The following is a 22697-nucleotide window of genomic DNA, read 5'->3' on the forward strand; positions in this document are numbered from 1 at the left end:
CTTTGACTCGAGCGTCGATAAAAAAAGAAGAAGAAGAAGAGAAGGGCGGGAAAAAGGAAAGTTGAAGAGGAAGAGGATATTGATCCAGGAAAATCCGTTATGTTACTCGTCGACGTGGCGTGTCGAGGAAGACGATGAAGGCTTATAATTTTTTACGTGGCCGGGTCGGGTGTAACGCGGAAGAGAAAAATCGAAAGAAGACCTTTCTCCCTTGATCCCGATGTATGCGAGATAAAATGGAAATGCCTTTAAAAAAAAAAAAAAGAAAAAGGAAAAGCTCCCTGGGGGAAACTCGATAACACGAGCCGTGATATTTAGCCGAGTGATTAATAACGCCTTGCCTTGCCTTGCCGCTTTCTCCCCCATTTTTCTTCGTACGTGTTTCCTTGTTTAATCACGACGAGGAGGAAATTTTCTCGAGATATACCTATTTTTTTTTTTTTTCTCTTCGAAGAAGAAAATTCGAAAAGAGGAGGACTCGAATGGAAAAATTTAAATTTTTTAGAAAGTAATGGAAAGTAAAGTGAGAAAGTTGTGAGAGAATAGATGTTATGATCATTCATTAGAAGAATCGGTTAGAAATTATTTTTGGAAAATTGAGTCGATGAAGGAATAAAGTAAGTCAATTGTGGCAATGAAATTTATAATTTTATCAAAACAATACTACTACGATAAATTCCAATCATAATTTTCCTCCGCTCTATCCGCCTGAACGATGAAACCCTTTCTGGCAATGTAATACCGATCCAGCGTTACGACAATTGTTAAAAATGGAAGACAAAGAAGGATTTTCAGCCGGAAAATTGACCTTTCATCCCGAAATATCACGTACGTTCGTCCCTCGTTGCTTCTTTTCATGGAATAAGTCCTCTTCGCAAAATTTCAAATTCCACTTATTGCACTTTTATCGTCGACGTGTTTTTACTCTCAATATTTTTACGATCGTTTGTTGTCAATTTGCTGGTCGCGGATTATTATTCAAGAACCTTAATCAAGGCTATATGTTACGATATGAAGAATCTGTTAATCATTGAAATTGTGTTCCCGAAAATTCATCGAAAATTCGCGTCTCGAGATTATCGGCCGGCAAGTAAAACGAAATTATAGATCAATTCTACGATCTGTGCATGCTAATTGCTCGATCTAAATAAATGGTAGAAATTCATCAAACCTAATTAACCGACACTGTGCTGTGGCGACAATGTCACGAATCCAGGTCGGAATCCTAAAATCGCATTTAATTAAATGTCCGTTTAATTACATCGTGAAAATACACGGTGGTAATAAAAGCGGCGAATCTTTTTGAAATTTATATCAAAAATTGAATTGTTATCGTGCACGAACAACGAGTTGAAAAATTATCAATTAGGGAATAGAAAAATAAAAAACGAGAATTACTAATTAAATTGATTCAATCGGTGGAATAACTAATAAATGGATTGAATTAATATTAATTTAATTCAGTTCGATTTAAATGATCGAATGAGTGAAAAAATAAAATGAGATAACCGATTATTTACCGTTTCAATTTCAATTTTTTCCCGCCGATTTATAACACGTCTACGATTTCACGGATCAAATTTCCCACGTAGAATTCGATATTCCTGCATTTCAACAAATTGCGTGCAAAAATATTTTCAAAATGATCGTTTTTTTTTTTTTTTTTCCTGACCAAATTATTACATTTTCTTCTGAATATATTATAACAAACGGGCATTTTTCCAGCCGATAATATACGTGTAACAAGAACTTTTTCCAATTAAACAACTGCATCGATGATCGCGATAACCTTCGTTAACTCGGTGTTACGTTATATCAATGCGAGAAAAAATTAAAACTGTTAATTAAATCTGTCGTGTTCACGCTACGTAAACAATATTTATCACACAGTCGGAACGTTGACCATATCTTGTAATATGAGGATTCCAATATTTTCGTTCCTCAATTCTTTTTTAAATCATATATATATATATGTATGTATATATTTATGTACAATGTATGCAAAAGTTGAAGGAAATTTCTGGCATTTAATATTTCTAATTAAAAACGTATATTCAAATATTGAACTAATTTGTAGAAAATATACATCATGTTGATTAATATAACATGTTCTAAATTATGTATAGAATATATGCAATATAATAGATAAGTACATATTAATTGTAGATTTATTTCTGAAATATTATTATTAATTAATTATTATGATACATACTTACACGATCATTTGTATTAACGATTTTTTTTTCCATAGTTTCCCGACAAATTAGCATTATTTATATCCGATTTATAAATATTTATAGGTTAAAATATTTTTTTTTTTTTATCTCACTCCCTTCTCTGTTATGAATGCTTAAAATTTTTTATCGCGTCGTAATGCTTTGTCTTGTCATAATTATTCGGAATTATATTCGTTTTCAAGTATTTTAAGTATCATGCAAATGAAATTGACGTAAGAAAAAAATACATACATTTGCATAAAGATTAACTATTTATATATATATATATTTTTTTTTTTCGAAATTTTACGACTTCGAATTAGTTTTTGTAAAACGAAAAAAACGAAGTTTTTAAATCAATAATATTTTTAGGATTTACACGCAATAACGCGTAAATAAGAATGTTAAATTGTCGGGAGGAAAAAAAATAACAGGTATCGTTAATTGTACTTAATTTAGAATGCACAAGCAGTGGAAGAAGGCGAAATTTGGCGGAGTTCCAAGTAGTAGAAAATATAATTTCTGTTATGCACGTCCAATTACACGCCAGCGGAGCATAAAAACGCGTCACGTCGAATTTAACGAGATCACATGCCGCGAATTTGTTCCACTGGCATTCAGAATATTGGATTTCCCCGTATCGTGTTCACTAAAAGAAAGCATATTATGTTTCGCATTAACATTTTTTTCGGATTTCGGTTTGATTGATGAAAATTCGATACACGCGAGAAAAAAACAATTGCGTTCACACTTTATTAAAAACTTGCTAAATAAAATCGATTAAAATATATTTTTAATACAAAACTTTAGCTCAACGATCTTTTCTACAAATAATAATTATTTCCAAATTTTATACTTTTATACTCAACTTTTTTTTTCAATTGCCAGTGTAACATATTTCGTTTCCCCTCCTTTCTTTTTCGTTTTATTAAAAAAAAAAAAAAAAAAACCATCTATCTCTAGCAAATTTTCACACGCATATACAGGGCTTATCGTCTGGAATCATCGTTTCGCACGCGAATTTTTCGACGTGGGAGTCGAAATTTCGAATATTCAAAATAAAATTTATATTCACCGATATTTTTTCCAGAAAGGAAACTCGCATGGCGCTCAAAACGTCGACGTTTAAAAAGTCATCGATACAACGGTGGATTAATCGAAATAGATAAATGTTTGCAAACTGCCAAAAGTTGTCCAATTCCAAATCGATCGAACGAGGATCGAACATTTTACAAGATTGGAAATCGAAAATAATTATTTACGAGATGGATTTTCGTTTCAGCTGGAGGCGTGCGGCCGACTCGTGTGCTGCGCGCAGAGGCTGTGCAGAAGCGGAAGCGCAACAGAGGAGGCCGAGCAACGTATCAATCGGGGGCGAAGGGGTGCACAGGCGGGCCCCGAGTTGGAGGGGCCCTCAGGCTCGGAGGATGGCATCCTTCCGATCCCGGTCAGCCCCAGCCCCGCGTCCACGTCCTCGCAGGAGGATGCCTGCAAACCGCCACCCCGCAATTGCTATCGTCTGGTTATGCTCGGCAGCGCGAGAGTTGGCAAAACGGCCATTGTAGCACGGTAATTTTCAACCCTTCCCGTCGTAAACGTACTTTCTCTCTCTCTCTCTCTCTCTCTCTCTCTCTCTTCTTTTTTTATATTTTTTTATGTCGAAAGAAGAGAGAGAATTCTTAGGTCGCTGCGTTTTTATAAGTGTAACAAATATCTGTAAAAATACAAATTGAATTGAATATCTTGTCGATTATTATCTCGTGAAAATCTTGCATTGTTTACAAAAAGTAAATAACGTGTGTTACGTGTGTAAAACATATTATTGATTGATAAGTATAATACACGTAAGAAGTCGACTATATATAAACGCAACGATCGAAAGTCGAATTTATTATTCGATAATCGTCGAACGAATACACGGATACGATCGTCAACTTTAGTACGAAACGAACGATTCGGTCGAGCACATCGTGGAGATTAATAAGGAAGGAAAATTAAATCGATCGATTGTAATTGATTCTCGTTTATTTTAACTGACCAATGGTTGCCGATAAACACAGATCGTGGTTTTTCTTAATTTTCTTTATTATTTTTAAATATATTGTTATAAAAAAAAAGGAAAGAAGTTACATACAGCATGTTTTTCGACAACAAAACAAGACGAATCGAACTTTGATCAATATTGTTTTTAATAAAATTAAAATAGGATTTAAAGGATTCTTTTCTATCGAGAATTCGAGTTTTCAAGTATTTTAGAATCATTCCTTTGAAAACAAGGTAAATTATATTGGAGATGGAAAAATTGTCAAATGGAGAACAATAATTCTGTTGTTCGTAAATGTATGAAATGTATGAAAATATTTGGAGGAATCGATACAAGGAAATCTAAAAGAAAATCGTGGTTTAATCCACCGCGGATTCGCTTCATGAAGACGAGTTTGAATTTTTGCGAGATTACATTAAATTGTAGAAATAAATACGTTGCTGAAAACGTTTCCCTTGCCGTCTCGTTTTTTTTTTTTTTTTTTTTGCAAGAATTACAGAAATTGGGTCGGATGCACGTGACGCGAACGGGGAATATAATTTCACCAAAAAATGTAAATATTTTCGGATTTTATATATTTTGAAACGCGACCAGGTTTGCTACTTTTTATTCTAGTCTAAAATCCGGAGTGTCGTGAATTATATTATACTTGGAAATAAAAAAAAAAAAAAAAAAAAATGGTGAAAAGGAATATATCATACTGTGATTACAACAAAAAATATATTATTAACTAGAAAATTATGAGATATATATTTAACATTCCGAGACTGATTTGCCATGGAAAATTTAACATTTTTATAAGAAACAAGAAAAACGCTATTCTTATAATTAAATGATAGCAACAAGTTTCGTATACTTTATTAAGAATTCAGAAATTTAAATTAATATTCCATCCAGGCCGAAACGAGGCAAAGTTCAAAGACTTTTTAAACAACGTTCAAAATGGTAACGAGCGTTTATTCGAAATATTATTCGCAATTCGATTCGACGTACGATTGAAAGAAATTCCTCGTCGTGTCGCGATATTCAAAGCGGTTCTATCGATGATATTATTGTATTTTATTCCACGATCTTGTATTTTTCATCGGTGAAAAGCATACGTATATCGCTTCCAGTTTAAAAAATATATCATATCGTTGAAACCTCGATGAAGAAATATGAATCGTTCAAATCGATTTCGTTGAATCTTATCTTATAAAAAAAGAATTCGTCGTTTATTCCTGATATTAAACAAATTAATATCATTATCGTGTCTCGTCCTCGCTCCTCTTTGACTAAAGATTAATCGAATAAGTTCTTTCGGTTAAACTTTTGCGGTTTTCGAAACACAAAAATATAAGTTCTTAAAGTTGAAAATATATCTGGATTGTTAAATACTATAATCAAATGATTATACTACAAAAGATATCGCAAACGATTGTTCATTTTCCAAAACGAAGCTCGGTCATTTTATCAAAATTTCACGTTTAATTTGCACGAAGAATTTTGTAGAAAAATCACGTAATTTGTTTCGCAGTGATATGAAATAAACAAGAATATTTTCAAATTTCAGAATCTTTTTCGCAAAAAATTCCATTGAAAATAAAAGCATAGAGAATATGACCGAGTAGTAATTTCTTTTCTGTAAAATCGATAAAAAAGAACAATATTAAAAAAAAACTCGATAATTACATTCGATATATATCTATATATATATATCGATCGATATACACCGCGTATAACACTTTTTCACCGATAATGGCAACGATCATTCGAACGATGATGAAACTCTGCCACCGTGAACGAAACGTATCGGTTCGCTTCCACCCTCAAAATCAGAGGCGCCCTTTCAACGGGGCGATATTTTTAACCCTGGCGAGTATAGAAAATGGACAAACGTGTCACGGATTTACTGGGCCACGATCGAGCAAATCGTGGAAAATTCATTTTCGATCCGATTTCTGAAATTTCTTTTCAACGTGGTTGGTGGATCGTGATGCAGCTCGTTGCACCCTTTGTTCACGATATGAGTTTCGTTTCTCGAACAAGGAGTTTCGCTCGCCTCGAATTCCGTTCGATTCGGCCGGTAATGCGGCTGGTATTGTCTCTCTGGTTTCGTTAAGCACGCGTTACGACGATCGACTTGCTAATGAACTCGCCACGGAAATTTCTACTTCGGTTTCTCGATGATTCCATCGACAATTCGTGATCTCGCGTCCCATTCCCGACGAGTTTTTGTCAGATTCTTTGATCGTGGTTCGAATATGTTTTCATAGTTCGCGTTTTTCTTTTCTTTTTAAATAATAAATTTTCGTATCCATAATTTTTATCGAATACGTTTGTATTTATAAATTGCTTTTTGTATAATTTGCTAACAAAAAGATTTCTCTTGATGTTGCAAGTATCGTTTGTTAGAATTTTTCACTCGAAAATTTAGAAAAAAAATTTTGTGGTTGATTGATAAAGAGGGACAATAAAATATTTTTTACTTGAATGGAAAAATAATGGAAAACATTAACAATTTCGGGGAAGATAACTATAACGATTTCTTCCCATTGAAATGCGCGTGCGTATAATTCGCAAACAGATTTTTCTCGAAGTCTATTATTTAATGTATTATCAATGGAATGGCATAACGCATCGTAAAATGTCCAACAAAAAGGATTCGATAATTAAAACTTTACTCGTACCTTTATTTAATTTCGCGAATAGAAATTGTTGGGCAAAAGTTGGAATTTACAAATTGGATCGTCTCGTGACAACCTTTCCAACGAGATTATTAACGCATCGCAGTGAAAATTTTCGATATTCGATATTTCCTTTCCACGCACGATGGAACCTCGCCGGCGCTAATAGAACAAACGATTTAATTTCGTACGAAAAATAATCGATCGGTGTGAAACGCATCGGTGTAACGTTGTTCGTTTGCCCCGGCAAAATGTATTTTTGATCCTCTCTTCTCCCCTCCCCGAAAAAAGGAAAAAGAGAAAAAAATCGTGATGGAACACAGGCGAGTATAAATAACAATTTGCTCCATAAATTATCGATCCCTCGTCGATCTCTTCTTTTTTAACGGATTATCGAAATTATTGTGCGCGTTTAATGTAAAACGCGTACGAATTTCATCGCAGATTTTTGTCCAACAAGTTCGAGGAGAGTTATACGCCAACGATCGAGGACTTCCACCGAAAGCTGTACAGGATTAAAGGCGAGGTCCATCAGCTTGATCTTCTGGACACGAGCGGGAATCATCCGTTTCCGGCCATGCGACGATTATCCTTCTTAACGGGTGAGTCGATCTGTTTAAGTCCGTGAAAACGAGAGGACAAGAAGGTTCTTTCTTTTTTTTTCTTTAATAAACGTGCATTCGAATTGTACACGATTTTATTGTATTTTGTGAGAGAAAGAGAAGAAAGAATTGGATTTGCGGAATGTTGCGGCTATTCGTAAGAATTGTTTGAAACTCGTGGTTGATTTAATTGTTTCTCTCGCGCGTATGTATTCTCTAGCTTATAATGCAATATAATGTCGTGGAAATTTAATCGCGTCGATACATGTAACTAAGTGTCAGAGGACAAAGAGCAAATATTTTCTCAGTCCATATTGAACATTTCCAAACACGGCTAGCGTAACACCTTCCTACATTCTCGTTTTTTTTTTTTTTTTTTTTTACAAATAGATCAACAGGAAAGCGTAATCGTTTAACTTTGGTTGAGAGAAAAAATTTGACAAATTCGATTTTCAAATGAGAGAGAATTATTTTTGATTCCAGAAAATCACTGGCGAACGATAGAGATAAGAATAAAGTAATTTGAATAAAATTCGAATTCCACTTGCGAAATTGAAATTGATCGTGTTATACGATTACGTTCTTCCCTTGTATAATTAAAAAATAATTATCACGAATTATCGACAGTTCTGATAAAAATACTTTTCTCTCTGTCGATATATCCAAGTGTCGTTCGAATAGCCGCAGCGATCCATTCTCACGTACCAATCAGCGAGTAATTCAGTCAACTCGGTTGATCTTTGGACAAACCGAACACACCGAATTATTATCGCATCTCTGCCAGGAAATTTCCTATACGTATATACAGATAACAGATCCTCGAGGCCGCAAGTCATCCCGCCAACTTGTTGAGCATCCTTTCTCCGACCGGATGCAAGTTTCCAACCACGCCTTCGATCGATATCGATCGTGTAAAAGAGTCGAGAACAGTCGTCGAGCACTCTCGTCCTTGTTCTACCGCGAAAATCCCCGTTTTTTCGATGCATCGGCTCGTGTTCGAAGCGTTGATGACGACACACCGATCCCCTGCCCAATTTTCCGAAACGCGGTGAATCAATATTTGACGGCACAGAAAGCTCAGCTCTGCGAGAAATGCGCGAGGAGGGTGTTTCAGGAACGCTGTTTTAGGGGGAGGAAGGAATTCCACGAAGTTGAAAGAGGAAAAGTATAATAATTCTTCGTTTTCTTTTCTTTTTTTTTTGAGTAAATCGAGTTGGAATATTGAAAAAATCCACAAGTGGCCAATCACCGATACGATGTGAGATCGAAGCGAATTATTGGACAGAGGAATATTTTATATTCTATTCTTTTTCTTTTTTTTCGGAGAAACTCGAACTCTTTTTTCTAATTTCATTTATATTCGAAAAGTTTTTAAAAACTTCTTGGATTGAATTCATACGCATAGCGGAACCACCTTTCCCTTCTCGTTCCAATTAATTTTTAATTATCCCCCTCGCTTCTCGTGTCGTAATAGAGGCACGCAGAGGCGAACGACTCGCGTTACGCGCACGTCGCGCGTGGAAGAAAGCCGCGGAATTCATTATCGTTTGGGATAAAAATAGAGGCGGTATCCCCGCGATAAATTCCCAATTACGATCCCTTGTGAAAAACGCATTTGCATCACGCATGGCACACGTGACGATCGTACGCACGGAGTGCGCGTACGCGTATTGATCACATTCGGTTTTCAGCCGAACGCACGCAAGCGTCACGTGTTTGCCGTGCATAGCCGCATCTACCACGTGAACCGCAAAAAAGAAAAAGGGAAATTGTTGAAAAATTGTCGAAAGTCGCATAAGTCTGAAGAAAAAAAATGAATAATTTAAATATTAAATCGGAAATAATTAGAAAAGACAAAATACTGGCGATCTCGATTCGATTCTGTCTCGTGGAATGATCATTAGAAATGTCAAAAAGGATATAAAAATAAAAGGCCATTTACAATCGATAAATCGTGTACACCGCACTTCTCTGATTGACGTAATTCTCCTTTGTTTGTTTAACGTGGTGGTTCGGTTGTTGGACATCTAATAATTAACACGTAACGTGCCCTCCTCTCATCTCAACTAAGATTGAGATTTGAATTTCGAACCGCCACCCTTCTCTCCTCGTGGACATCGCATTAATGCTTCACGCGGCGAGGGAACGAAGTCGTGGAATTGAAGTTGGAAGACGCTAAGGGGCTTAGAAAGTTCCTGGAAAAGGAATATTTCTCGCGAGGACAGGGAATTTATCGAGCGATAATTATCCTGGACGATAATGCGTGTAACAGGATTCTCTCTGTGAGAAACGAGAAAGTAGAAGAAGAAGTAAAACTCATTCGACGATGAAGAGAAATTTTTTTTTTTTTCTCGTTAGTTTTGTTGCTAATAAATTTCTATGCGTAGAATCGACGCTCGGAAAAATAACATTTTTTTTTTCAGAATTAGATTTTTATATAGATTAAATGTTATTAGAAGAAAAGTCATAAAAAATTTTCGCACGTACGTTCGATTTTTCTTTGAAAAGTGGAATTTGAAATGTGGAAGGAAGAAACGCTTGTTCAAAAAATCAATTCAAAGTGAATTTTATTGAATTTATACCGTTTTCTCGTCATCCATAAAATATTATGCTACGTAATTTCAATTAACACGATATAGCGTACGTATATATTCCTTCCTATAAACCAACTCGTAGACCATCGTGAAATTAAGATGGCGTCGCCGCGTCCAATTGAAACATTAAAGAAATAATCGCGTGAAAAACAGTGCGACAACTACTTACATAAATTTTAACGATCATATATATACAGCAATTTATATAGCGACTATCAATACGACATTGCATCGACTTCATCCTTGGGATCTCGTTTCTCGAGGAACGTAGTAACGTAGGAACGGAATCAAATAATAAAATTATCTCTCCAATCCCTCCTTCGTCGTAATGGAATCACGATATCGTCCGGTATTGATTGATTATTGAATATTAAACGAAAAAAAAAGAGAAAAGATATAATAATTCGCATGTTCGTTAATTAATATAGGACACGTTAAAAAATATAGGATACAGGTTGGCAAATTTTAATTTCATCGAATATTTAGTGTCTATATAGGTAGGGATTGGAGGAGGCAGCCTCGATCGGATTACGGTTCGATTTAAAATCTGTTTACAATCCTTTCTCTACACGCATAGATGATAAGAAGATATTTTATTTTCATCTCCTCCCACGTTTCTCGTGCGACCAAAATTGTGCATCGAATTATTACACGGATTTTATTCTCCGTATATATTAGAATTGGAAAAATCGATAAATGCTCGATACAATATTTCCCTTCCCTTTATCGTTATTGGCTCGGTTATGATTTGTTTCTAAATATACATATATCGGACGTTCGTGGAATTACTTATGAAGGTTTATTGAGACGATGGATAACACGATGGTGGGTACGTACACCACCTACGTGACCAGTACTTTACATAACAAGCAATACGATAAGGGAATATTGGCGAGCATAGCACAAGCATGGTAATAATATTAGAAAGCCAATTCCAACACAAGGTTTCGCAGATAGAATTGTAATGGAGATCGAGAATCAAGATCTATCCCGAAGAAATTCCGGTTAAATTATCTCGTGAGAAAAATGTATCGTCGAAAGCTAAAAAATTCCCGATATACCGAATGGAGACGATAAGGAAGAAAAATATAAAATAAGTAGAATAAGAGGTATATAAAAGGACGAGAGGAAAAATGTGAGAGCTGATTTATCGAGTGGAGGAAAGATATCGCGTTTATGAACTAGCTAAACGAAAATCAACAAACCGGAAAACAGGGAGAGGAGAAGCATGAACGAAATTCTGTGCCGAGGGCGATGCCGAAGAACAAAGATACATCGAAACGAATAAATAAAACTTGATACACTTGATAAAATCACATTTATCGAATAAAGTTAAAATATTCTCATCGTGGCGATCTATAAATAAAATATAAACGTACCAAGTAAACGTACTCTTGTGTTTAAAAAGAGGAAGGAAAAGAAAACGATTGGATAAAGAATAAAAGAAGAGGAACACTTTTTCTCCTTTCCCTTGAACGCGGTTGAAACAAGTTGAAAATTGATACTAGAATATTCGACGAAATGAACCGACGACCGCTCCTACAATCCGGTTTCCCCCTTTCGAGAGGAAAAAATTCGATCTAAACGAGCGTCTTTTTTGTTTTCAAGATGCGAATATTTGCGGCGGCTATGCAAAGCAGGGGGGAGGGAAAGGAGGAGAGGGTAGTTATTAAGTTGGCCGAGTTCCTTACACAGGCCTGCATCGAGATTAACCGGCACGAAAAGCCGTTATTAAAGTCGGTTATGTACCTACGATTGGAAATTGTAGACCGGCATAGATATCGGATGAACGCGGTGTTACCGTGATTTATAACAATACGCCGTTGTTCAAATTTTTATTCCCACCGTTCGTCGATCTTATCCACGATGATTTTTAATAGGCGAGCAAGGAACGATTCAGTTTTTACGATGATGTTTCGTTTCGTTTACCTTTTCCTTTCAAACCATCCTTTTAACCTTCCTTTTGGATTATTTATCAGGAAGATCTATCAATTGTAATAATTAAGCGTTAGAAAGTTAACAAGTTACAAGAGAGAGATATCAAGGAGATAGAGATTCGATACTGGAAAAAAGGAAAAGGAGCTGGAGGAACGTTTATCCTAATTAAGTAAGTTAATAACCAGAACAAGCAATAACGCGCCACTGGATATTCGAGGGAGTGGAAATAGAATCCCTTTGACGTTGCGTTCCTCAATAACGTGAAATTGAAAGCTCTTAACGTACCGCTACGTGTTTCGATAATCTAACTCTGTTCGAATCCTCGATCCCTACCTGTTTCGATAAGCTTGAATCGTAAGTCTGTTCCCAATCGAGCAAACCCTTTGCTTCGATCCTTGCCATAAATTAAACACGCGCCGTTAATCGAATCACGTCCCCTTCCAAACTTTAAATAATCGGGGATCGAGCAACCAAAAGAGGGGAGGAGCGCGACAAAGGATCGTCTTTTCTCCCTTTTCGTCGGGGTTGGACAAGCGCGCGAATTCGAGAATTCGATAGGGAATTGAAGAAGAGCGTGGAACGTCACGATCAGAGAAGAAATTTCGAAATTTCGCGTACAAAGTTTTTTTCTTTTTCTTTTTCGAACAACTGAAACGAGTGAAAATTCTATATTCAAAACGATAGTTTCTCAATTGGAGAAACTAAGCTGTGTCGTGGGGGTAAGATGTCGAATGAGAATAAAAGCGAAGACAAGGCGAGGAAGAACGTTCTGTCTTCGAGAGAACGTGTAAGGACGAAATGAGATCTGTGGATGAAATCAACAGTTCCAACTGTTTTCCCCAGGCTGACCGTTAAGCTTGGGTATTTTTAGGCTGGCTCGATCATAATTTCTCCGTAATTAATCGCGACAGCATTTCGTTTTAATTAACTCGGGAGTACGCCGTTTCGTTTAAACTGGATTTCTTCCAATCCCTCCTCTTGACTCTTCGATCCCACCCGTAAATGAATTATTATTATTATTATTATTATTATTATTATTATTATTATTATTATTATCCGGAGCGTGTGAATTTACTTTGATCGGATTCGAGCAGAGAATTGCAGAGAATTGAATCGTGCACATCCTTCCCTCTGTCGTTAATTTATATAATTTCTTAAGAGAAATTGACAAGTGTTATGTCGTATCCAGATGGAATACTCTCGTTTCCATCATCCTCTGATCGAACACTTTTATCTATACAAAAAATACTTATCGCAATCACGTATACACGCGCTTACTTTTGTCCCAAGGATACGGCCGTTTTTTAATCACCTCGTTCCTTCCTTTCCAATTTTAAAAAAAGTAAAATAAAATTCAGGAATCGTTCAATTATTTTCTTTTTTTTACGATCAGACAGGGCTTGGAGAGCTCAAAGAGAACGCGCTTATCGTTCGTTGTCACCCTGTTTCTCTACACAGGATGCAACGGTACTCGCGCCAACTTTCGATCGGATCTATCCGACACGATAACGATTTCCTCCTCGGCGCAACCGGTGGTCCATTGAAATTGTATATATATATATATATATATATTGGCGCAATCACTTTCGCGACCATCCTGTGTTCGTCACGCAGCCACGTCGATATTCAATCGAGACGGCCGTGATATCGAGCAGATTGAATCGCGACATTGGCTTAACGTCCGTTTCCTCGTGGACGAACACTGGGGACACGCGTTTGGAAAAATAAAGTAAAAAGAAGAAAAATATCGTGTGTATACGAGACGATTCGCGAAACTGAAACTGAACTACTGTTTCAACCGGATGGAGGAGAAGGGGGGAGGAGAGGGCGAGTCTTGTAATTATTTCGAAATTAATTTGCGCCCGGCTTGGAAAGGAGGAATCGTTAAATACGCTCGTTTCCCGTGTATCCGGTTTTCAGAGAGTTATTGAATTGGAATGAGCTGCCTGGCAACGGTAATTTCGTAGGGAATCGTGGTCACGTTCCGGAATAGTTATAACTTCGTGTCGCGGTTGTTTGCTCCCGCATAGTTAATTTTGGATTACCGGTGATCAAGGAGAATCGGTGACTGAACTACGGATGTCATCGTATCTCGATTATTATTATTATTATACGTAGTGTAATCGGAAAGATTATGTCTTTGCACGGATTTATGGAATAAAATGTTCTTCCTTCCCGTCGCGTGGTGAGTAGAGGAGAAATTGAAATGTATTATCGTATAGTAGCCTCTTTTCTGTTTATTTTAACAATATGGATAACGTTACCGTCTTGTAAATAGTTGTGGTTATACAGTATATGTATATTTAATTAATATTTTGTTGTAGTAGTATTGAACGATTAACGTTATTAAGACAAATTCGATTTTACCGTATTGAAATCACGAAAACTTTGAAGCGCTACAACTCGGAAGATAGGGGCTTCCGGTCGACGAATGGAAGATCGTTAGAAAGGGGGAAGCTTGCTCTTTGAAACCTTTTTACTTGTCTCGATACGACTTCCGGTTGCCGAGATATCGTCGTTTAAATTGAAGGATAATTTTTAAACTCTATTAAAATTAGGAAAACTTTGAGCCGTTGTAACTCGGAAGATAGCGGCTTCCGGTCAACGAACGGAAGGCCGTTAGAAGCGGGGAATCTTGCCCTTTGAAACCCTTTTTCGTTTATCCCGATACGACTTCCGGTTGCCGAGATATCGTCGTGTAAAGGAAAGGATAATTTTTAATCGTTTACCATTCCCTTCCTCGTTGTTTATGTTCGGATCTCTCGCTCGCGCCTCGCCTCGCCGACCTATCCCAAACTCCCGCGATTCCTAGAAAAAGCGTAGTACGCGTTTCCAGGAAAAAATATAGGTCGCGTGTCCATTCATAATCTGTGCGCTACTTAAGGACACTTTGAATCCTTATATCTAGAGAACGGATCGAGATATCAAGATGAGGGAAAAAGTGACATCAATGGCACGGTTTTCTTTATTTCCTGGACAGGTTTCGATGGCAAAATTGTTAATTTCTTCTCGCGTTTTTTTTTTTACGTGAAAAATCAATTACGTTTCATTCGTCACTTTACGCGATCTCTTGCGTACATGATCTATCATTGTAATAATTGTAATATGTAAGGATATAATATTATCGAGAAGAAGGAAAATAATGGAAAAAATTATTATATTTAGATTATTGTATTTCGTGTATCCTCGATTTTCAATTCACGTACATTTAACCGAGAGAAGAAATTATAATATCTCGAACATTTGAATCGATGGAACATCTCACTCAACGAGGATCTGCAGAGTAGCGGAGACGCAAAAAGGGGGACACTTGTTGCGGATGGAATATAATTTCCTTTCATGTTACATCATAATTAAAGTTCCTACCTTTCGAATCATATTTTCCAGAATCGACCCAGCCCGCCATTATCGTTGTGTAGCATTATCGTTATAAAAGGCGCTTATTTCCCCCTCAAGGAAACCGATTATGCGCTTATCCCGAGATGGAACGAAGACAAAACTGGATCTGGAGCAACAGATTTATCCAACATTTGCGTATTCGTTCGTAACTATCCTCTGTCCAACCCTCCTGGCTTCTTTGCCAGGGAGAAAGAACGAAAGTTCAGAGACTTCGCCTCCTCCTCCGTTTTTCGACAGTAATCCCGCGAAAAAAGAAACGCATAGCCCGAAGGATATCTCCAGGATTTTACGGTTAACAAAGTTCCCGTAGGGGAGAGTTTTAGTTGAAATAAAAAGCTGCATAAACGCTGTATCCCATAGTTTTTACGATTATTCACGGCCATTATTTAACCGCGAATAATAGAAAACTTTGGGACCGGGGGCGGAAGAAAGTGGCCACCTGCTTCGCTGTTAAAGCGTGCACTAAAGCATTCATAAAATATTAAATCTCCTGCAAAGTTGTTGCGTTTTCAATCGTGCCACGTTTGTGCCTCACTGTTACGACCAAGGATATTCTCGATTTCTCCTCTTTTACGGGATCTAATTTTGGAAATAATTTAAAAAACATGTTTAAAAATCGTTCGTTCGCGTGGACGGATTATATCTTTAAGAAAAGATATTGTTATTTTTAAAAAGTCAGTTAGTTTGCGCTAACTTTGTACTTTGTAATACTAGAAAAAGGAAGTTCTTCGAGTTCTAATAACTCGCATAAACGTATATTTCAACAAGATCAAGCTTTATTGTTCGAGCAAAGCTGTAATAAACACGTTTTGCAAAAAGAAAAAGAAACGCGTGAGAAACAAGGCGAACTTTCAACGTATCTAATAATAAAACGGAAGGCTTTCTTCTTTAAACGAAGAGTCGGAGCAGCAGAACAAAAAGTTTTAAAAACTGTGTAAATTCACTTTCATAAAGATGAATGAATTAACTTTGTCGGGTGTTTTAGTTTTTAAATTTGAATTTCCAAGCAAGAGTTTGCCGTTCCTCGCGAAATTGACAAATTGACAAATTTTCACCTTTGATGATTGCGTTGCTTGAATTCGCTACAAAAGATGCAATAACGCCTCGCTTCGCTTGCATCGTGATTTAAAAATGAGAATTGGATGTTTTCGCCACGTTTTAACGACATTGCAGAGAAATTCTCTCGAAAACTTTCGATCAAGTTTCGAAAGGGAAAAAAATCGATCATAGATTCCCTCGGTTGACAAACATCGTCGATCGATCGATTTCTCCGCCGCCTGTTCTTTCGTTCGACGGGGGATTTTCGTTGGTGGGAGGGAAAAACTCGTTAAAACTCGATCACGGAAACAGAAGATGTGTACGCGTACTACTGCACACGAGTACGATATTCGTCGAGATAAAAATAATCGCGTCGAGATAAATATTCATAAGTTCGAGTTTTACATTATTCATATTTGTCGATGATCATCAACACGTACGAAATCGCCAACAATTCGTGGATAATTAAATTCTTCGTTTTTTTTTTTTTTGAATAAAGATACAAACGAATTTTCTTTCTTTTCTTTTTCTACGATAGTTTTACGATCAGATCATGACGATAGAGATTTAATAATTGGCCGATTGAAAAAAAAGAAGAAGAGGGGCAAAACTCTTGGCTGTTACGTTGTAAAATTTACAAGTTTCGCCAAGTTTACAGCAGCTTACAGCAGTCGAAGGAGCAAAAACTGAAGCAGGGGTAATAATTTGCATACGCGGACGAAAAGCATGTACAGATACAATTAGGGAAAAAACAGCTCCTTCCTTCTTTGCCTCGTCATTTTTAAAATTTCCCCTTTCTTATCGCGTCCAGAGGAGTTACGAAGATCTCACGAGATTAAATTGTTGAACTACTATTATTCTTCAAACCATCGATTTTCCCTTCCTTCACTTATCCTTCACGCGCTAAATAATTCTTTGGAATTATGGAGATTCAATAAAAGAAAGAAAAGAAAATGTAAAATGTCTGATCGCAATTTTTCATCGCAGGAGACCTGTTCGTGGTGGTGTTCAGTTTGGATTGTCGAGAATCGTTCGAGGAGGCCATCAGACTGCGTGAATCGATCCTGGAAACTAAAGTAAGCGCGACCCAAAGCGCGACGAAGAGCAGGAGCAAGAGTCACTTCAATTTGAAGGTTCCTATGGTCATCGTCGGGAATAAATGTGATAAAGATACAAAGTACGTCACTCGCATACTATACGTGTAACACTGTTTTGAATAATCGATCGAGTGTAAAATATCAACTGCGTTACGTGTACATGTGAGATTACTTTTCTTCTTCTTCTTTTTTTTTTGTGCCATGTTTTTTTAAGGACATTTATCATCTTTACAACCCTTCTAGAGCACACAGTCAGAAACTTTCAAGTGTCTGTCACTTGAAATTTATGGATTAAAGTGTTGTGACCTGTTTTCACTTTGCTTTTAATATAAAATGTTATCCTGTACTCGAGGATTTCCTCGGGCGTATTTTTAATGCATTCCCTTGCGCTTCGTTTACGTGTTCTTAAGGTAATCTTATTCGTATTATTTAGTAGAAGTAGTCCGCTATATTATATTACATTACAAGTACGGTTCTACAAATTATTACGTGTATATTTATTGCTGATCGAGAATTGAGAAATATTAAAAAAATGAGCGGAAGAAAATGTACATTTTTTTATAGTATATGCTGTATGATGGATGAGAAAATCTTTAGATTTTTCCATATTATTTCTCGCTTCGCTGAAATGGCGTGTATTATTCGCTCACAATATCACTTAGAAATATGAAGAAATATTCCACTAATAGAGTTCTACTAAATGAAAACGAATAACGCGGAAACGAGAACATTTCAAATATCTTTCAGTCGAAATCAATCGTCGAAATTGTTCTCTATATCAATACGAGATTTCGAACATTTTCTTCCACAGAATAGTTACGGTCGAAGAGGCTGAAGAGTACTGCAACAGCCAGGACGATTGCTGCGTATTCGTGGAGGCGTCCGCGAAGAGGAACTACCACGTGGAGGAGCTTTTTTACCAGCTGTTCGTAGTGGCAGGTTTGCCGTTGGAAATGGCGCCGAATCATCACAGAAAGGTCCCTCTCACTTTCGGATCACCGACCATGTTACCACCGTCACAGGTATACCAATTACCCTCCTTCAAAATGACTCGAAACGGATGAATCCCCATCCAAACACGATCTTCGCAGATGGTGGAAACAATTTTTAGCCAAAGCGTTGGAGCGGATCTCGTGTTCGTTTCACGGTCGTTCGACTCGACGACGATTCGAAAACACGGAGGAGGGAGAGAGACAACGCTTAAAATCGCGTTGTTAAAAGGAAGTGAAGGAGAGTAAAGTAAAAAGACGAATTCAGGGGGGACTTGATATAGTGATTGAACGAATTTCTGAAACTCGGTGAACAAAAGAGGGTGCAAGTGGCATATAACTCGAGGAGGGTGAGCGCCGCGTTAAATCGGATAAACGATTACGTTTATTCCCTCTTCCCGGGGAGTGTCGTGTCGAGTGGATCTTTTTCTCTCTCTCTCCCTCCCTCCCTCCCCTCCTCCCCCTTTGAAAAGCGTTTGAAAGAGCGACAATTTGTTTCCAGCCAAGGCACAAAGCCACCCTGAGTATAAAGCGGCGGCTGAGCGACGCCTGCGGCGTCGTGGCGCCCAACGTGCGCCGGCCGAGCATCAGAACGGATCTGATGATTATGAGAACGAAAACGTGCTCCCTTGCAGCCGGGAATGAGAACAACGCGCCTGGATCGAGGATCACCCTGCGCACAGACGCCAGAAAGACGTGCACCATTCAGTGATATACCCGCTGTCGAAACGAAGAGGAATTCGAAACGGACAGAGGAATCTGGTTGTTCGAGGGGCGATCCTCGTTAACGAAACACGATTCCCTCGATGGTGGATCGTTATCTTTTTCTCTTTCTTCTTTTAAGGAGAGGAAGAAGAGAAAGGATTTCGAACGAGGGGATGTGGAGGGATAGGAGGAGGGAGGTGAAAACGTGAACTCGTTACTAGTATTTGCGTTTTTCTACATTAATCGTGGCATATATATATATATATAAAACGAAACGTGGGGAGGTGTTAGGAGGACGAGGGATCGTGAAGCGAGGATCGTCGAGGAAAAGGGAAACGTTTAAACCGACCACGCCGCTCGCCTTAATTAATTAAAGAGATAGCATAGCGTCCCGGAAGTAAAACGTGTATTAATAAGATAGAATCGGAGGATCGTTTGTTAAGGTTCAATCAATGGACATCGATCGGAAAGGGTGCGTAATCGCGGTTGAGAGAGAGAGAGACCGTTCTCGGTGATAAATGTTTGGATCTTTTTGAAGAGCAGTCGACCATTCGTATCCTCGAGATTATTTATTTAACTCGAACGAAGCTCGATCGAACTTCGCTTTGAAACTTGTTTTTCAAAAATAATAATATTCTATCTTGAATCGATTTGTTAATTTGAGAGATAAACAGAGATAATTCGAAACGGGAAGAACGATTTGGTCCTCGTAGTTCGTTCAAATGGTCGACTGATCGTGACGCTTGGATTCTATTTAAGCATGATCGTTAAGCCGATACGAACCAAATACTGTATACGTGTATATATTAATTAATTTATTATGAAACGAGGTGGCACACTATTGTATCGAATATGTATGAGCATTGGATGCATTGAATCAATCATAGTGAAAAATTTGAATATCACTTTGAATATCACGAGTTCGATATTTCAATAATTACCGGCAATTATATTCGTCCAATTTATATAACAATAATCGATTCGAGTTTCATTTCCTATCATCGTAATTCTAAATTGAACGACTTAACTTTTTTTTCTTAACAAAGGTAAAAAAAAAAAAAAAAGAGAGAGAGAGAAAAACAATATCATCGAAATTCGATGATACGCTCTCGATTCTTGTATTTTTCAAATTATTCGAACGCCTGCAACATTAACGCACAACGTTGCTCAACGTTGAAACATTGTTAATAACTGTAATGATCAAAGCGCATGGGAAAAAAAAAACATAAACGTGTGTAAACGAGACGCATCTTTTCGTAAAAAAAAAAAGCTCATCCCTGATTTTCGGACCAAATGAAAAACGTTTCGTTCTCTTGTAATAAATGCGTAAACAATAAATCAACACGTGCCTCTTTTTTCCTTTTCAACATCATCGTCTTCTTGTTCTCTTTTTTCTTTTCTCTTTCACACGTGTTCTTTTATTCCAATTAGGCTAACGATGCATCTTGTTTTTTCGGTGGAAAAAAATTATAATAATTCATCCATCCAGTTCATTAATACGAAATTAACGCTACCATTTTTTATTCTCGCAGTTGAAGCTGCGTAATAACTTCGACAACTGGAAAACATTCTTGGACAACCTTGTTACCAAAGTAACAAGAGCAAAGTAATTAACCATTAGGCAGAGACGAGGAAAGGTCGTGGGTATTTAAAAAGTAATGCCGACTCGAATCGTCGACCTTTCTATTCGTGCAATCATTTTCAAACCAACGTTTTAAAATCCTAACGAAAAAGTGGTTTCTCTTTCTTTCCTTTTTTCTTTTTTTTTTTTTTTTTTTTTTTTTTTTACAAACGTCTCGGTAGATTAATTACCCTTATATAAAAGAAAGTTCTACCTCGAGAATAGTTTCCGGGGATGAGGCCAATTACTCGATTAATACGTTAATTAATTTCCTTGCCGCAGAATTTCCTTTCTGCTCGTTTTTACAATCCTTGTTGTACACAAGGTTCGATTGCAAACACGGTGAAACATCGTTTCTAATTAAAACGTGCGACGAGGGTTGTGCTTCCCAGCCAAAAAAAATTCTTTCCTCCTGCAAATTTTTTAAAATCGCTTCAATTTGACTTTCAATGAGTATTATTCGATATTCTTTATTATTCCTGTGCTCTTCGACGGTCTTCAGAGACTCGAAAGTCCATCCAGCGCGGTTGTTGTTTTATCGAGCAGCAATAGAACATTGAACAGTTGGAACAGTTAATGGTTTTAGTATTTATTGATGAACAACTCGTTCGAGTGTATTCAAATGGCCATTCAACCGTCGTATCTCTCGTGATATTTCACTCGATAGCCCTCAGCGACACTTCGAACCCAACTCAGGTATATTCATTGAAATTCATTTAAATCGAGTCATCGAGGTCCTCCTCCTCTTTTCAATCGAAGATTATTTTTAATGGCCAGGTCTTCAAACGCGATATCTTTCGATAATAATTAAATCACCCGTCGTTCAGAATTTGGAAAAAAAAAAAAAAATAATTGTACGTATCCATCAAGAATGACATTTCGTTTTCGATCCTTTAAAAAAAAAAAAAAAAAAAAAAAACTCTAAAAATTGTTAAATTGATATTACTATTTTATTTCAATTCGTATCGAACAAACTTATAAATTATTTACTTTTTTTAAAGCATTTTAAAACATTTTTTAATGCTTGCACGATATGAAACAAAGTCCAACAAAATATCGGATAATGATTCGTAATAAAAACTTAATGTATTCAAATTAATGCTTGATGATTACCTTTCTTACATTATAGATTCACGTATATTTATGTATATATTCATGAGGGAACACAAAGTCCTGTTAATTATGAATTAATTATCCGATTCAAAGTGTTTATAATATCAATTTATTTTGGAATTTTTTTTATATGAAAACATATGAAAACAATAGTTCTATAATTGTTTTCGCAAAATTATATTAGAATACAAGGAAGAATAGGTATATTTTCGATAAAAATGTCTTGAAGTGTAACTTCTTATCTGTCAATACCAGTAGCTTCTTTAATTTGAATATTCAGATACTCAAAGAAGAACTTTTTTTTTTTTCTTTGTCTTGGATTCAAAATCAAAGTTTAAAAAATGTCAACGAATAAAGATCCCTTTACTCTTAATCCTGTACGACACATTTTGACGAAATGCTCGTTCAAGTTCCTCTCTCTTTCGCCTTTTAAATTAATTTTTTCCCCGATTTCAAAATTCCCAAAATAAGAAATAAAAATTCCAAAGATCGTAAACAAAAATTTTGGATCTTTAATTTGGATATTTTCAAAAGAAAGATATAATCTGACGCGACACGTATCGAGATTCAAGAAGCAGAATCCATTAGAAGGAGTTTCTGTACAGAGAGAGAGATGACCACAAAATTCCTGACGGGCGGAATGTTTAATTAAACTCCGTCAAGAACTTGGAGAAT

The 22697-nt window shown here is 36.7% G+C and overlaps 1 protein-coding gene across 1 annotated transcript in view; it reads left to right on the plus strand.

Moving 5' to 3' along the window:
- The window catches only part of LOC100872197 (dexamethasone-induced Ras-related protein 1), a 49065-nt gene extending 28439 nt beyond the window's left edge, over positions 1-20626 (plus strand). The window contains exons 2-6 of the mRNA XM_012491885.3: positions 3499-3785; positions 7371-7528; positions 17485-17674; positions 18406-18616; positions 19086-20626. Coding sequence (XP_012347339.3) covers positions 3742-3785; positions 7371-7528; positions 17485-17674; positions 18406-18616; positions 19086-19295 — 813 coding nt within the window. The 5' untranslated portion in view covers positions 3499-3741 and the 3' untranslated portion in view covers positions 19296-20626. The remainder of the gene's footprint in view (positions 1-3498; positions 3786-7370; positions 7529-17484; positions 17675-18405; positions 18617-19085) is intronic.
- The last annotated feature ends 2071 nt before the right edge of the window (positions 20627-22697 follow it).

Source organism: Apis florea, unplaced genomic scaffold (genome assembly GCF_048593485.1).
Source record: "Apis florea isolate Af1SG1 unplaced genomic scaffold, ASM4859348v1 contig_3496_pilon, whole genome shotgun sequence".
NCBI lineage: Eukaryota > Metazoa > Arthropoda > Insecta > Hymenoptera > Apidae > Apis > Apis florea.